The sequence below is a fragment of the Gobio gobio genome (genome assembly GCF_949357685.1).
Source record: "Gobio gobio genome assembly, chromosome: 18".
In the NCBI taxonomy this organism is placed as follows: Eukaryota; Metazoa; Chordata; class Actinopteri; order Cypriniformes; family Gobionidae; genus Gobio; species Gobio gobio.
This window is the reverse complement of record NC_137111.1, coordinates 44,254,352-44,270,498: the sequence shown is the minus strand read 5'-3', so window position 1 is coordinate 44,270,498 and position 16,147 is coordinate 44,254,352. Positions and strand designations below refer to the sequence as shown.

General features: G+C 36.8%; 1 protein-coding gene across 1 annotated transcript in view; it reads left to right on the top strand.

Annotated features, from left to right (window-relative positions):
• fgfr2 (fibroblast growth factor receptor 2) overlaps positions 1–16,147 on the top strand; it is a 61,815-nt gene that overhangs the window by 21,128 nt on the left and 24,540 nt on the right. The window contains exons 7-11 of the mRNA XM_079843072.1: positions 4,786–4,976; positions 5,257–5,395; positions 8,736–8,932; positions 10,069–10,208; positions 15,197–15,318. Coding sequence (XP_079699198.1) covers positions 4,786–4,976; positions 5,257–5,395; positions 8,736–8,932; positions 10,069–10,208; positions 15,197–15,318 — 789 coding nt within the window. The remainder of the gene's footprint in view (positions 1–4,785; positions 4,977–5,256; positions 5,396–8,735; positions 8,933–10,068; positions 10,209–15,196; positions 15,319–16,147) is intronic.

The window sequence follows — 16,147 nt, the reverse complement described above, 5'->3', positions numbered from 1 at the left end:
CTTGAAAGAGCCAAAAAGACACTAATTATTGCTGTTTGCCATGGATGTCAGCCAGATTCCAGCGCTGAAACTTCTACTGTAGATACCAATTTGAGCACATTATATACTTTTTTAAGTTTAGGACGCCCAGTCACCATCCACTGCCACTCATAGCATGCTGGGACTAAAGTTGGGCGGATATCACGATCATTTAAGCCGTTGTAACAGTACATGACATGTGGGGGGAAAATAAAACAGTTTTGAGTTAGGATTAGTTCCCATGGCTACTAATTAGTTCACTCATTTTAGTTAACACAGTGTTGGCAGAGGCTATTTACACTAACTCCGCCCACTGTCGTCTGATTGGGCCAGACACAATTACGGAAGATGCTGGATTGTCAACAGCATTAGTGAAGGGGTTAGACGCATGGCAGAAACTTTTGACGCAAATCGAGCTCGAATCCGCCTTTATCAGATCGGAAAGGCATTTATTTTCATCAAAACTGAAGAAAATATTTGAAAATGTAAAAAAAGGTGTTTTATGTGTGTTTAATAATAAAGTGGTTAGGGTATTCTCCCAATAAGACCGCATCCATTTAATAATTTTAATAAATATAATCATTTACACTCTGTTATTATTGCATCCTGTTAATGTACAACAACACTGAGGTGCAAATAGTATCTGCCACTATTTATAAGTATAAATAGCATCTAACTACTATTTACACTTATTGCAAAGAAGTTACTGCTATTTTACCTAGTGTAAATGAAATCTATCACTATTTTCACTTAGTGTAAACAGAATCTAGTTGCTATTTAAACTTGAATTAAGAAATTGTGGGAACTAATTCTTCATTTGTGGACATGATTTTTGTTTTTGCATGTCATGTGTGGGGCTCTGTAATATATTTGTATATTTTTTTTCTGAAAATGCAATTAAAAAATGCCAAAGTTAATACGTTTTTTGCTCACCTTGACTTGTTTAGGAAATGTATTTTTTCACTACGTCATGCTTTTTGTCTCTCTCGTTAAAGTGTAGTTCATATAATGCAAATACATCTGCATTATAAACCATACAGCAAAATCTCTTAATGATTGGCATGTTTCAAACCATCCAGACCTAGTAACTCAGTGCGCCTCCACCCTGATTTCTCTCTCGGCCAATCACATGCCGCAGTTCCTCCTGTGTATGCTAAGTCAGAGCAGGTTACCCAGAGTTCAACAGTCTCGCTTCGGGATGCCAGATCAGCCTGTAAATGCCTGGCTAATGATGTAATCGATCGATTGTGAGTTGGTGGAGAATGCGGGCAAACGTCTGGCACTTGGCTCAACCTGTGGCTGACTCAATGGGTTATTGGGGGAGGATCTGACACTCATCATGGTTTCTGTAACATAAGCAATGGCTGTGTCCGAAACAGGGGACAGCCATTTGTAGTGGTGTCCGAAACCATAGTGGGCGTTATCGAGTGCACTCATTCAATCCCACAGTGCACCGAAATAACACGTGTACAACCGATGTACGCTCAACGGCTAGAGAATACCCATAATGCACATCCATCCATTTTCCAATGTGGGTATTCATGCTAATTTCTATGACAGAGTTCAATTTAAATATTTTCATTACTACTGGAGCGGCTAAGTCAAATGACTATTAAACAGCAAGCACAAGCTACGCAAAATCGGCATCCCTTCCGGCGTGCTCAGTGTCCGAATTGACTCACTCGTTTTAATTCACTCCTTCAAGTGGACTGTATTAGTGGGGTAATGTAGGGAATAGCGAATGAGGGTGTAAGGGGCGATTGCGAGCACAGCCTCTTAAACACTTGCTAGCCACTCCAAAGCAAGACTTTCTGTCTGACTTGGATATTTGGTATAGATCTTTGTGTGTGAGCAAAGTTTGCCTCTCTGACGTTTTGTTTCTCATCTGTTCTTCTTCATCTGTCTGTCTTTTCTTTTCACTGCCCATCTGCTGGGCATCTTTTATACTCTGCATCCCTTTAACCCCAGCCCTCTCTTCTTTTTTTCTCTTTTTTCAGCTTTGCACCATTGTTTTGAGCTTTTCTTGTGGCCCCTCTTGTGCCCCTCAGTCCTAAATCCTCTTACATCCCCCGCAAACCTTCGCTGCATGTCTGTGAAGCTTGACCTCTCCACATCTCCTGTGTGACATCATGCTTGTGTGTCTGTGTACGTCGGGGTAACCAGGAGACGCGTCAGAATTACAGGGCCAGAGTAATGTTGTGTTGTGAAGACAATGAGGAGTGTTAGTAATGTGGTTTAGTCTGTTTAGTTTCTGACTTTTTTTTCTTTGGAAAGAGTGATTCGGTAGCTCTAACTGTGTCCAGCAAGATTATTATAGTTAACCAAAACTAAAACCCTTTTTGTTACTGTGAAATAAAATAAACGTTAACTGAAATAAAATGTTTAAAAAATACATAAGCTTATTTTATTTCAGCTAGTTGCCAAGGAAAAATTTTTCACTTTCATTTTGTTTAACTTCATGTATAAAAAACTAAAAACTAGACATTTAATAGACATTTAATAAAAATGACAGACATAACTAAATTACTAAAACTTACTGAAATGTCAAATAAAAAAAAAAAACGTTTTAAACTATTAATAAAAAATGAGTGCTGTCAAAACAATTAATTGCGATTAATCTCATCTAACATTATATATATATATATATATATATATATATATATATATATATATATATATATATGTATATGTGTGTGTGTATGTATGTGTGTGTGTGTGTGTGTGTGTGTGTGTATATTAGTGCTGGGGAAAAATGTATCGTGTATGTTTGTACTGTGTATAATAATTATGTACTGTGTATAATTATTATGTATAAATTCACACACATGCATGTATATATTTAAGAATAATATGTTATATTTTTATACAAAAAAATTATATTTATATATAAGATAAATTATATATACAGTATATACATGCAAATATTTCTTAAATATATACATGTATGTGTGTGTATTTATATATACATAATAACTATACACAGTACACACACATATATTATGTAAACACAAACTTTTATTTTAGATGTGATTAATCACGATACATTTTTCCCCAGCACTAATGTGTGTATATATATATATATATATATTTACATTTACAGTATATATTATGTGTGACTGTGTATATATATATATATATATATATATATATATATATATATATATATATATATATATATATATATATATATATATATATATATTCACACTACCTTTTATGTTAGATGCGATTTAATCGATTTGACAGCACTATAAAATATATATTAGCATCTCAATGATACCAAAAACACTGAAAGGAGAGTGTCTTAATAATAGGAAACCTCACTACTAAGTGTTTTAACTTCAATTAATTTTGATGTTAGTTTACTCATCATCGTGGCCTTTTGGGGAGAAAAAACTCATATCTGATCATGTCTAAGTGGAAAAAAGGTAATGAAACAAGATTGTTCCTGATACACCAATGCTACAGGAACCGCAGCTGATATATACGGTGGACACTGGACATCTGTCTTACCCCCCCCCCCCCCACACACTTTGCCTTTCTTCATCTGTGTTTGCTCAGCGCTTATCTGCTGAGATAATGCAACAGCGTCTGTTTTGTGAAGTCTTAACAGCAGCCTGATAGGACAGTAGGTGTGGTGATCTGGATGCCAAACGTTCACGTATACCTTCACTGCGCAAATTGGGCTGGTTTTCATTTGCAACCTTACTGAGTGATTATTAATAAAAGTTTAGAAAAATTACATCCACAAGCAATTACACTGAAGATGAATATAATTATGTTCTGTTCCTAAAGCAAGTAAGCTTCCTAACTATACACAGGAATTGTAAGCTGTTTCAAACATTAGTGAGTAAATAATTGTCGGAAAATATGTTTGTTGTGCTGTTCAGAATCAAAATTGGACATACACTACCGTTCAAAAGTTTGAAGTTAGAAATTAATATTTTTATTAAAGAATTCATTAAATTGATCAAAAGTGACAGTAAAGGCATTTATAATAGTGGTGTCAAATCGATTAATCGCGATTAATCACATCTAACATAAAGGTTTGAAAATATATAATATATGTGTGTGTACAATGTGGCTGACTCAATGGGTTTTTGGAGGAGGATCTGACACTCAACATGGTTTCTGCATATACATGGAAATATTTACATTTATGCATTTGGCAGACGCTTTTATCCAAAGCGACTTACATTGCATTCAAGGTACACATTTTACATTTTTGTCAGTTCTTGCTTTCCCTGGGAATCGAACCCATGACCTTGGCGTTGGTAGCGCCATGCTCTACTGTTTGAGCTACAGGAAAGTATATACAGACACAATAAAGATACAAAAATAACAGATACAAACTTTTATGTTAGATGCGATTAATCAATTTGACATTACATATAAGTGCTGTTCTTTTGCACAGAACTATTATGCAGCACAACTGTTTTCAACATCGATAATATGAAATGTTTCTTCAGCAAATCATCATATCCGAATGATTTCTGAAGGATCATGTGACACTGAAGACTGGAGGAACGATGCTGAAAATTCAGCTTTGCATTGCAGGAATAAATTACGTTTTAAAATATACTTTTATTAAACATTTTTTTTTAAATGGTAATAATATTTCACAATTTTACTGGTTTTACTGAATTTTTGATCACATAAACACAGCCTTGGTGAGCATAAGATGTAACTGACCATAAACTTTTGAACGGTAGCGTACATGGTAAATATTGATATAATAATGTTCATTCTTCTTTGTTTTTTTATCAGAACGCTCTCCTCACCGGCCCATTCTTCAGGCAGGCCTGCCGGCCAACACCTCTGTCCATGTCGGAGGGGACGCAAGGTTCGTCTGTAAAGTTTACAGCGACGCTCAGCCTCACATCCAGTGGCTGCAGCACATTGTGAAGAACGGCAGCCGTTACGGTCCTGATGGACTCCCCTATGTCCGGGTGTTAAAGGTAGCCTTGGTTTTCATGTTTATAAGACTCTGATTCGGCTATTTAGACATCAGTTTCCCTTTTTTCAGGAGCAAGAATGCTTTTATTTTCAGATTTGATGCAGCTCATTTCTTTTAAAATGAAAGACTCTATTCTTACAGGAGATACCCTTGTTTTTCTTATGACATGTAATGGGTGGTGCTCCCTCCTTTTCCGCTCTCCTATCCTTCCTAAAGAGTACGAGAGATTGTAACAGGCTCCCATATGTGTGTTTTTTGTCCCTCGTCGCGGCACCTTCTAGCGCTCGGGCATAAACAGCTCGAACGTGGAAGAGCTCATTCTCAACAATGTTACGGAAGAGGACTCTGGTGAATATACGTGCCAAGTGTCCAATTATATTGGTCATGCCAGCCAGTCCGGTTGGCTCACTGTCCTACCAGGTAAAACCAAGAACGAGACGTTGATCCCCCGGCGTCCCTTCCCCCTTTGCTGGTGTTTTGGGTTGTTTTTTTGTCGTCGTGGTGATCCTGGGATTTTCGCTGAGCCGTTGTGGTGTGGTCTGGTGTTTTATTTTCTTTATTTTTTTGGTGGATCTTTCCTGGTGCCCCTGCCATCCAGCCAATCAGCCATGGAAACAAGCCTTTGGTCTGTCCTTGCCACTGCCTTTCTGTTGCGTGTAAAGTTTCCCATGTCTGTTCCTTTATCACTTTTCTTTATTTTCTTGCTCTAATCTTTCTTTCCGAAAGGCAGTGGCTTGTTTTCCATGTTTCTTCACTTGTGTTTGCATGGACCCTTGAGGATTTGGTGGGTTCACCTATGTTGGGTACAGAGGTTTTCGATCTACGTTTATGGCGATTTATTTTTTCCTGCTCTTCCTGTTTTATGACCTTCTCTAACGAAGCGGAACATCTACCATTTCTATAATGCGTAGATGGGAAATACAACATTGAACGTCTCTTTTTCTCTTCTTGGTATTTTGGGTCTGATTTGTTTCTTTTCTTTCCATCTTTTCCATCTTCCTCTTCTCCTGCGTTGTTTCTCTCAGACGGCAGGTGTGAACACTACGGACAAAGAGATCGAGGTGCTCTACCTGCCTAATGTAACTTTCGAGGATGCGGGCGAGTATACATGCTTGGCGGGTAACTCTATTGGGATCTCCTATCACACTGCTTGGTTGACGGTGCTTCCAGGTATACACTCGTCCTCTACGGCTTCTGTACACACACTTCCGTTATGTCGAAGTCATGTTGGTTGATATCGCGCCAACGTTTCTTTGAGAGGAAACAAGAGGCACTTGGGACGGTGTTACTTTAGTATACATGTACTATTATAGTGTACTATTAGCATGTACCATCTGGTGCTCTTCGGTCAATTTTGAGTGTAAAATTTTACTCTTTTTTTTTTACTGCATCGGAATGGTACGAAACTTGGTAAATGTTTTGGTCCTTGCAATGTGAACTTACAAAAAAAATCATGGACATGATTTGAAAAGGTTAAATAGTCCTGAAAAAAATCGTCACACTTGTACTCCTGTCAAAAATGGAAATGAATGGCAAACTAATTTCATCTTGTGGAAATTTTTGGTACTGCACCCAAATAAAATATTGCTGAAAGTTCATTTTTTGAGATGTCAACCTCAAATTTGGAACACAACTTTATGACTTTGATTTCATCACAAATTTAGAGTAAAATGTGTTTTGGAAAATATGTATTTCATATAAAAATGCATTTGTGCATTTTTTTTGATAACAATAAGCATAAAATTCTATAAATTTTTTTAAGTTCACTTTTTTAAGCTTTTTATTGGCAATAATTTGCCAAGTGTCGTCTTTAAAAAGAGACCAAACGTAAGTCTGTGCTCCAAAGCATTCAAGATTTACGACAGTTTAAGTTGGAAATTTAATTTTCAGGTCTAACGCCAAAACGTGAATAAATGGATTATAATCACTGCACAAATATAATTTAGAACCATACAATCTTCTAACAATAAAAAATATTAAATAAAAAACATCAAACTAAAATATACTACATTCATTTCATTGCAATAATAAAAAAATAAATGGTTTGACCGCCATGCGTCAGAGGGTTAATTTGACTCTGCGGTCATATATATATAGTTTCAGTTAAGGTTTATTTTGTTATAACATAATTTTATGGTTTTAGTTAATGATAATATCTCTGGGACTTTGTTATGAAATAATCTTTAAAAACCTCTAAAACTGCTCCCAAGTGTCTCAAGATCCTTGTTATTTAAAAATTTCTCTTCCCAACTAACATTTCACTGGTTGCATGTTTGGAAAGATGTGTTTTGAAGAAATAGTTCACCTGAAATTATTCTGTCATTCTGTCATTATTTTCTAACTTTCATGTTGTTTAATGTATGACTGACAAAAACAAAAAAAGTGTGAATGAGAGAAGGAGAATTTGTTCTTTGCCCAAAACTATTGTATGACATGGAATATATTGCACAAATCAAATTAACTAATTTAATGCTGCTTATAATTTTTTATATGCTTTCATTGTACAGAAATTAGCAATGTTCAAAATTAATTCAAAATCTCCCATAGCGTTTCACTGAAGACAGTGTCAAAAACACATGAGAGTGTTAATGATGATAAAATGTTGAATATTAGGTGAACTATTCTTATGTTTCAAAGTCTTTTTTCTTGTTAAGCTCTAATAACTGCTTTGTTCTCTAAAGAAAGTCTCAACCTTCCCATAAACTGGACTTTCTTAGTTATTAGAGGCACTTCACAACCACAGTGTGTGTGTGTTTGAGTGTGTATCTAAACGTGACAGACTCTAGATCATTTGGTACATGTCCACAAATTTAGGAAAAAACGAAATATTAGTGAATTGTTTCATGGTTTTAGAAACACAAGGGCTATCTGTCATTATGCATAAGGCAGCATCAAGTGTGCACGCTAACATGCATAATGCAACAGCGTGAACCTCAATGCATTTTAATAAGAGTCCATTTCCTGACAAGGAAACAGACAAAATCTTTGACCGCAAATGGCACCACTTACTGGTCTGCGGTCAGACAGATGGAAGTCTGTGTGTGTGTGTTTGTGTGTGTGTGTGTGTGTGTGTGTGTGCGTGTGTGTGATTTTATCCATGAAGTGTGTATTTCTGAAGGACCTCAAGTGTCAGGAAGTACTTCAATACTGTGGTCATATGCAAACCATTTTGTAAGCGTGTGTATGTTCGCATGGGCCATTGAGTGTCAGGAAATATCCTGTGATGGAAAGAAAGATCACTCTTTAATGTCTCAGTTATTAAATGGAGACCAAATGAAGGCTTAGGTCTCAGATTTTTCTCCTAAGACATCAGAAATCTCACATGTGTCTTAATGCTGAACTCCAAGACCATGATATTTAAATGAAAAGTTTCCTGAACTAAGGAAGAGGAACATCTAAATAAAATCTTTTGCCAGAGTGTCTTTTATTAGTTATTCATTGCTACAGCCTTGGAAGGAAAGATATTTGTAGATGTTTTTATAGTTTGAGGAGTCAGAGAATGAAAAGTGATTGCTGTGTAAAATGTGTGTGTGTGTTGGTTCATCTTGTAATTCCTTAGTCACCTTCACATTTTCCTCTTTTTCTGTTTTGTTATCGTTGGTGGAACATCTTGCCTTGCAACCTTAATGTCCTTCGTAAGCATCTTAAAGCTGTGCTGTGTCCAACATTAAGGTTTCTGGTGCAATATTCCTCTGCTGTATCGCTTCTTGGTTTGTTACCTCACGTTCGATTCTCTCCGATCCTTCTCGCTACTCTACAGCCGAGCCAGACGCCATCGAGACGGACTACCCTCCGGACTATGTGGAGATCGCCATCTACTGCATTGGCGTCTTTCTCATCGCCTGTATGGTTGTGATCGTGGTGGTTTGCCGAATGAGGACGTCGGCTAAGAAGCCTGATTTCGGGAGTCAGCCGGCGGTGCACAAGCTGACCAAACAGATCCCTCTGCGCCGCCAGGTAACAGAAAGTAGATAAAGAGTTCCAGAAAACTTATACACACATACACTCACACTAATATAAGAATGGTTTGTCTTTGGAATATGTAGTTAGTTCGGTTTTTGAGGGCAGGGTTAGGTTTAGTGATTGAACCAACCTCTTATTTTAAAGTACACTCTTGGAAAAAAGGTTAATTGGGATTCTATTTAGAACTCTAGGGTTCTTGACTTCATTTTAAAGAACACTTTATGCCAAAAAGGTGCTATATAAGGAGAAATGTCTTAATAATACTCTCATGTTTAATGGGTTATTTCCCTTTTTTCTTCTGATGAAGCTGCTTAATTCATAAAATGTAATAAAAACCAATTAAAACTAAGTCCATCAAATTATCCCATGATGAGAACCCTTAAAAGGTTTTATTTATGAAGCACCTGACAGAACCCTTTAGAATTCTATATAGAAAATCTTCTTCTAAGAGTGTATTAAAATTTTGCATTTAATTTAGTTGTGCTACAGACAGAAATCATTTTTAATGCGGTTGTGCGACTTTTTTATCTATATCATATATTGTAGAAATGTAATTGAGAATTATTTCAGTATAAATTGCTTTTTATACATTATTTGATGTATTTTCTGTATAATTATTTGATATATATTGATAAACATAATTTTATCTTTACATATAATTTAATACAATCGTAACCATGTTAACTTTAACATGATCATAAATCATGTATTATATAAAGATAATTGAGACTTAGATAATTGAGAAGATAATTATTTAAATTATGATATGCATAATATATATATTGAATAACATGTCAAGTTCTTTTGTTGAGAAGTTGAAGGTATTCTATATGGTGGTAAGTTGGAAACATTCTTTGAATTTATGAATTTTTTCACATATTCTCACAAATTTATGACAACCTAACTGTATGAACTGCATGGCTTTTAGTTAACGTTCAACAGAGCCTGATACCTTAGATTTTGTGCTATGATTTTTATTATGTCATAGTCACAGCTGTGATGATTTTGCTTACTATAATGATGATGTTAAGCTGCTGAAGGCACACACACACACACATACACAGCTGTTAATCGTGTATGATGCTGTCTCCATGACTCGGGTGATCAGCCATCCATTTTTCCCCTTACAGGTGTCCTCTGACTCCAGCTCCTCCATGAGCTCTAGCACGCCATTGGTCAGAATCACCACTCGCCGTAGCTCCGCCCACGACGACCCCATCCCAGAGTATGACCTCCCTGAGGACCCGCGCTGGGAGTTCTCAAGAGACAAGTGAGCATTTCCACATTAAATTCAAAGTACACTGCCCGGCCAAAAAAAAGTAGTTGTTTGGATTTAAATAGGCAAATGATTCTATGAGTCTATGATGGGATCATTGGCGAATTGGATTGGAGAAGACTTGACCAAAATTGATGCACCTCTTGATGAAAATAAATGCTGTGATGTTATATCCATCAAGAGGTTCATCAATTTGTGGTCAAGAGCTTGTATTGCCAATGCAAGAGTCCAGCACTCTCTAAAGTCTTCCAGCACATCCCAAAGACTTTCAATGAGTTTAAGGTCTGGCCAATTCATGTGTGGAAATGATTCTTCATGCTTCTCCCAACCATTCTTTCCCAATTTGAGCTTGATGAATCTTGACATTGTGATCCTAGAATACGGCCAAAATGTGTCTTCCTACATGTTTAAGAAATGAAAAGCTACACACTACATCAGTTATTGTAAGAAGTTTTGTCAAACATATAGCATGCTAGAAACATAATAATAACTGCGATAATGATCCAATCATTACTCTCAAGCATTTGCCTATTTAAATCCAAACATTGACTTTTTTTGACCGGGCAGTGTATAATCTTTTTCACTTATAAATCATTGTGATGTGAAACTAATCTTATACACTCACAATCCCATTATGTCTAATTATTAACCCGTGACTTATGCAGTCGCAATGTACAATCAATCATTCATAACACAACACAGGCCTCCGTCCGTTACCCTTATTTCATTATTACACCATTATTCTTGCAGAAACTAAATGCATATTTGTCCATTTTTTGGGGTTTGGATGTTGATATGTTCTGTTAGCATCACGTGTTCTTGTCCGACACTGTGACCTCGATGGCACACACTGACCGTGTGACTTGACATGCACAACCAGAGAAACTCAGACTCACAGATTAATGTTTAATTGCCATGCTTAATATTTACGAAATGCTTCCGGCATCACTTGGAGATTTACAATGGATCCACTATCATGTTGCCAAAACCTTACAGATTTCTAATTAATGACTAAGAAACCTGTTTAAGCATTTGAACACAAACATGGTGGTTAAAAAGGAATCGATGTGTTCTTTGATTGTCTCAAGGAAGATTTGTAAGCAGTTTGGACAACTCCAAAATATTGGATTATGATGTCCATCATACAGTGGATAAATGTCCTTACATATACACAGCTAATGACCAAAACTGGTTATTCTATGGGTGAAGGGAAGCACCGTTTTATGGATTAACTTCCCGCCCACTAAAGGAATTGTTGCTCTTGGGCAGACAAGCGAAGACATGTATTTTTTGTGAGGAATGCAAGATCTATGAAAGAAAAAAATTGTTAGAAACAATTTTTTGTATTTATTTGATATTAGCCAAATGTTCCTACAACCCCCTATTAGCACAAAGCTATTAAACTTCTCTCTGATTGCTGTCTTCATCCCCGCATGACGTGCCCCAGGGCGCTGCCATGCAGAAAACTGAGGAATGTTAACGCTTGCGGTCGGCGTGGAGTATAAACATAACATTGATTATCTGTGGTGGGCTGGAGTAGACAGAGGCCGCCATTGACCGTACGGCACAGAGGGGGATTGTGTTATCATAGCCACAGATCGGCCCCGGGGCCCGGTGCGGGTGTGAATGTTTACATAGCCCAGTGGTGGAGGGGGCCGGGGACAGACCCAGCACCTGCCAATCAAAGGTTGTCTGAGGGCCAATGGCAGGGCAAGAGGTCGAATGTCACAGTTACCCTGAGGGATGAAGATGAAGTGTGTGTGATTGTGTGAGGGTGTGTTTATTTCCAAACTAGATCTAATTAGGGAACAAATTTGCTGAAAAATGCACCCAAAAGTTGGATAAATCAAATCAAACCTCATTGTGGAGATGTTCTCAAAAGTAAAGGTGGTTCATAAAAAAAATATTTATATATATCATTTTCAAATATCAAATAATTTCAAATCTATGTCCTTGCAGAAAATAGCTATGGATACTTTAGATTTTGTTAAAGGGTTCATGGATTTTTAAAAATTATTATTGTTCCTTGAGGTTCTCTTAATTAATAAAGGTTTTTGCACACACTCAAAATGTGGAAAAATTATTATTTTCAAACTTACATTCTGACCCTCTGTCTAAAATGATCCCTCCTTTAAGGCTTGCGAGTAAACGGCCACTGTTATGATTGGCTAACGTCATTGCATAGGAAACAGTATAAATGATATGATCAGTAAGTTATGACCACTAATATCTTTACATTACTTTAACTCGTCAAAATAAGTTGAGCAGTTTTCAGCTTCTTTTATAAGTTATACACTCTAAAAAATGACAACTTGAAAAAAGTGAGGAAACCTGTTGCCTTTAAAATTAATAAGTAAATAAACTTCATGCGTAATGGAAAAAAAATAAGTTGTTTCCTCACTTTTTTAAAAGTTAAATCAACTGATCACTGATGTTGAAATGCCTTAAACAGCCAAGTTGATCATTTACAGAAAAAGAATGATTAAATAATTTATGGTTCGTCAGATCCAGTACATTTGGCTACTTCATCCTTCAACAAAAGTTTTTTTGCGAACTCAACATTACATTGTGCCTCGTATACAAAACAATCTGCAGTCAAATGCGCCGAACAAACATACATCATTATAAATAAATTTGTGCTGGGCATCGATTAAAAAAAATTAACGAATTAATCACACTTTTTTCTGTAATTAATCGCGATTAATCGCAAGTTTTTAATATTTTACGTTTTTAATATTTTGATATTGTAATAATTTCAGTTACTCTCCAAATTAATGTATTAACAATTTAAAGACAGCATATTTTAAATATGTGTTGTATTGTCATATTTTTATGAATGAAGGCCAGTATCACTGATACTAAAGTGTCTATGAAACATTAATGACGTTACATTACAGTATAACTGAAAGCTCCCAATTTCAACATTTATTAGGCTTTTAAAAAAACTACTTTTAATTTAAGTGAACTTAAAACAATCTTTACATAAACCCAAAATAATAAATGTTATATTTACCCATGGCCTTCCCTGTTATATATATACAGAAATGTAATAGTTATCTTTCTTAACTGCATAAATAATAAATTAAATATAGATGAATCATCATTAAAGCTGCAATTTTCTCTGTTCCCGTTGTTCTGTGATGAACATTAATGACAGGCATCATCAGTGCTCCTGTCTCTTTAAGAACAGCCGCGGATCTCACGCGCTGTCCCGCGCATCTCATTTCCTCACAACTCTTTAAGTTCATTTAAGACGTTATTTAACTAATTTAAGACTCCTAATATGAGAATACTCAAAATCCTCTGTGTTATTGTTTGTTCAAGAGCAAAAGAGAACTCGATGTGAGCAGGAAACTGACGCGAGTCTATCTATGCGTCGTGTGTGTGTGTGTGTGTGTCCCTTGATTAGCTGACATGAGACGCATCCACACAGACAGGACACTCACACACACACACACACACACACACACACACACACACACACACACACACACACACACACACACACAGGACATTGGCATACAGCGCGTTCGCTTGTGTCTTGTCGCGCTTGGAAGCATTTACATGAATAAGAGCGTGATGATCATGTAACGCTAAGCAAAAATGGATATAAAAACGGACGCTGCGTTATTTGCGTTAAATATTTTAATTGCGTTAAGCTGAAAAAATTAATCGCCCGCGTTAACCCGTTAATTTGCCCAGCCCTAAAATAAATATAAAACTATATAAATATGGGTGACTTGACTTGGATCGAATTCAGAATGATGATCAAAACATAGATGGAGTAGATCGAGTCCATCAACACCCCCAAAGCTTCACAGTCCTGTAGCTCATCCTGGGTCGACATTTCATTCAGTAACATTATGCAGTTTGGATTTATATGCCGTTTAATGTTGGTGATCGCGTTAGTTTACATATGCATATGCATACATATGCTTCTTCTTCGCATGTGTTTTGATCCGGAGATTCTGTACTCTTGAAAATGTCATAGCGCCCCTAGTGTATAACAGTGAAAACACGGAAAATGCTGTGTTTGGCAGGGAAGCGTTTTCCCACAAATAACAGAAAATTACGTGTTTGGCGGTGAAAGAGTTAATGCTGTAAAACCATAATAAAATAATATGGACTGATTGCAAAAAAATACGTTTTTTACATGGAAATTATTTTCAATGCTAAGTCAAAATGTTGTTGTCTAGGCAAAGGTACGTATATGTTTGACTTGCCTTGACTTTTTACAGAACTTAAAAGGGAATTATGTGATTTCTGTAGCACTGGTGGCACCAAACAGAATTGCTGTGGTTTTGATCACCCGACAACGGCTTTATAATTTGGCATTCGTTTTAGGAATACCTGTTTGAACAAGTGTAATAATACACTTTACCCCTTTAAAAAAGGTGGGAGTCTCCTAATTGATGTATAAGTTACAACACTCCCTTAATACATGCTCTAATCTTTTTTGCACTTGACCAGAGCGCGCTAGTCAAGTGTTAACCCCGCTATCCATCCCTCTCTTACACACTCGAAGAAAGTCTCTAAATCCCCAAAGGCATATTGTTACTCACCCCAGAGGAGCGTAACTCTAGATCTCCCAGCCAGACATTCAGCTGTCACACTCACTAATGTCTAATGTAAGCTTTGCAATGGAAGGCAAAGGGCATCCACTTAACACCTACGAGTTAAGTAAACACAACAGTGCACGCCAACACATGCACACGCAACTCTGATATACGGTTAAATGTCATCAATGCTTGCATTTGATGTATAGGGACGCCAAACCTAGTGAACTACCTACTTAGACAGCATTTATAAGCGACTGAAAATAGGGACGCCAAACCTAGTGAACTACCTACTTAGACAGCATTTATAAGCGACTGAAAACATGGATGGATTGAAATGACATCCACGTTACAAATGCATAAGTAACTTCTATAAGAGCATTGAGTTTCTCTGTAATGTTTGTGGTCTTTGGTTTGTTTGTGCAGGTTAACTCTGGGGAAGCCGCTTGGCGAGGGATGCTTTGGGCAGGTTGTGATGGCTGAAGCTCTTGGCATCGACAAGGACAAACCTAAAGAGGCCGTGACTGTGGCTGTCAAGATGCTGAAAGGTACATGTTTATGGATTAGTTGCTACATAAGTAAAATTGCACCCTGTTGAGCATCCTCAGTCAACATTTACACTTAGTTTGCTTGCAAGTGAGCAGTATCTGAAGGGTTTTATTCATATAGGCCTGTGCAACTGGACCATTTTTGCATTTCGTTTCATTTATTTGAAAACATTTCTCCACTAATGGCTTCATCAGATGTGGGATGGTGGGAATTACTTGACATTTAACCTCATCAGCCCATAAATTGATGTGGGCGTCACCTTTCAAATGGTTCGAATTGCTTTTTACAAGGGAGCTACCTCTCTGATGTTGCAAATCACAAAACTACCGGTCCAGATATGGATGGTACACAAGTGAACGATCAAAGCCCCGCAGATACTGGCTACAAATCACACCAGCTCAGCAGACAGATAAAATTCACATGTGATATTCTGCAGAACAACAGACCGGCTGATTTAGGGTGTTCAAAGAAAAGCAAAGTGTTCAAAGATGAAGGGAAGCAAACATTTCAAGAAAGCTCTAATAATGTGTGCCTGCCCAGACAAGGCATTTGCTAAAACAGCTAAAAAGTCTTACAAAAACACCAGACGTACAGGCAGAGCACAACACAGACAGAATAATATTGTCATATGGACCATATGAGGCTAAAATATCAGCGAAAACCTGGAAATATTTCAACAAAAACAGCAGTGTGTTATGATCGCAGCAACACGCAAAGACAACTCCCTAAAGCATCATCATGTCATAACACTTGTTTATAAGCATTTATGATTCATAACATTAGGGATCCATACATACATTTATATACTGACCATCTTGTGCTCTAGAT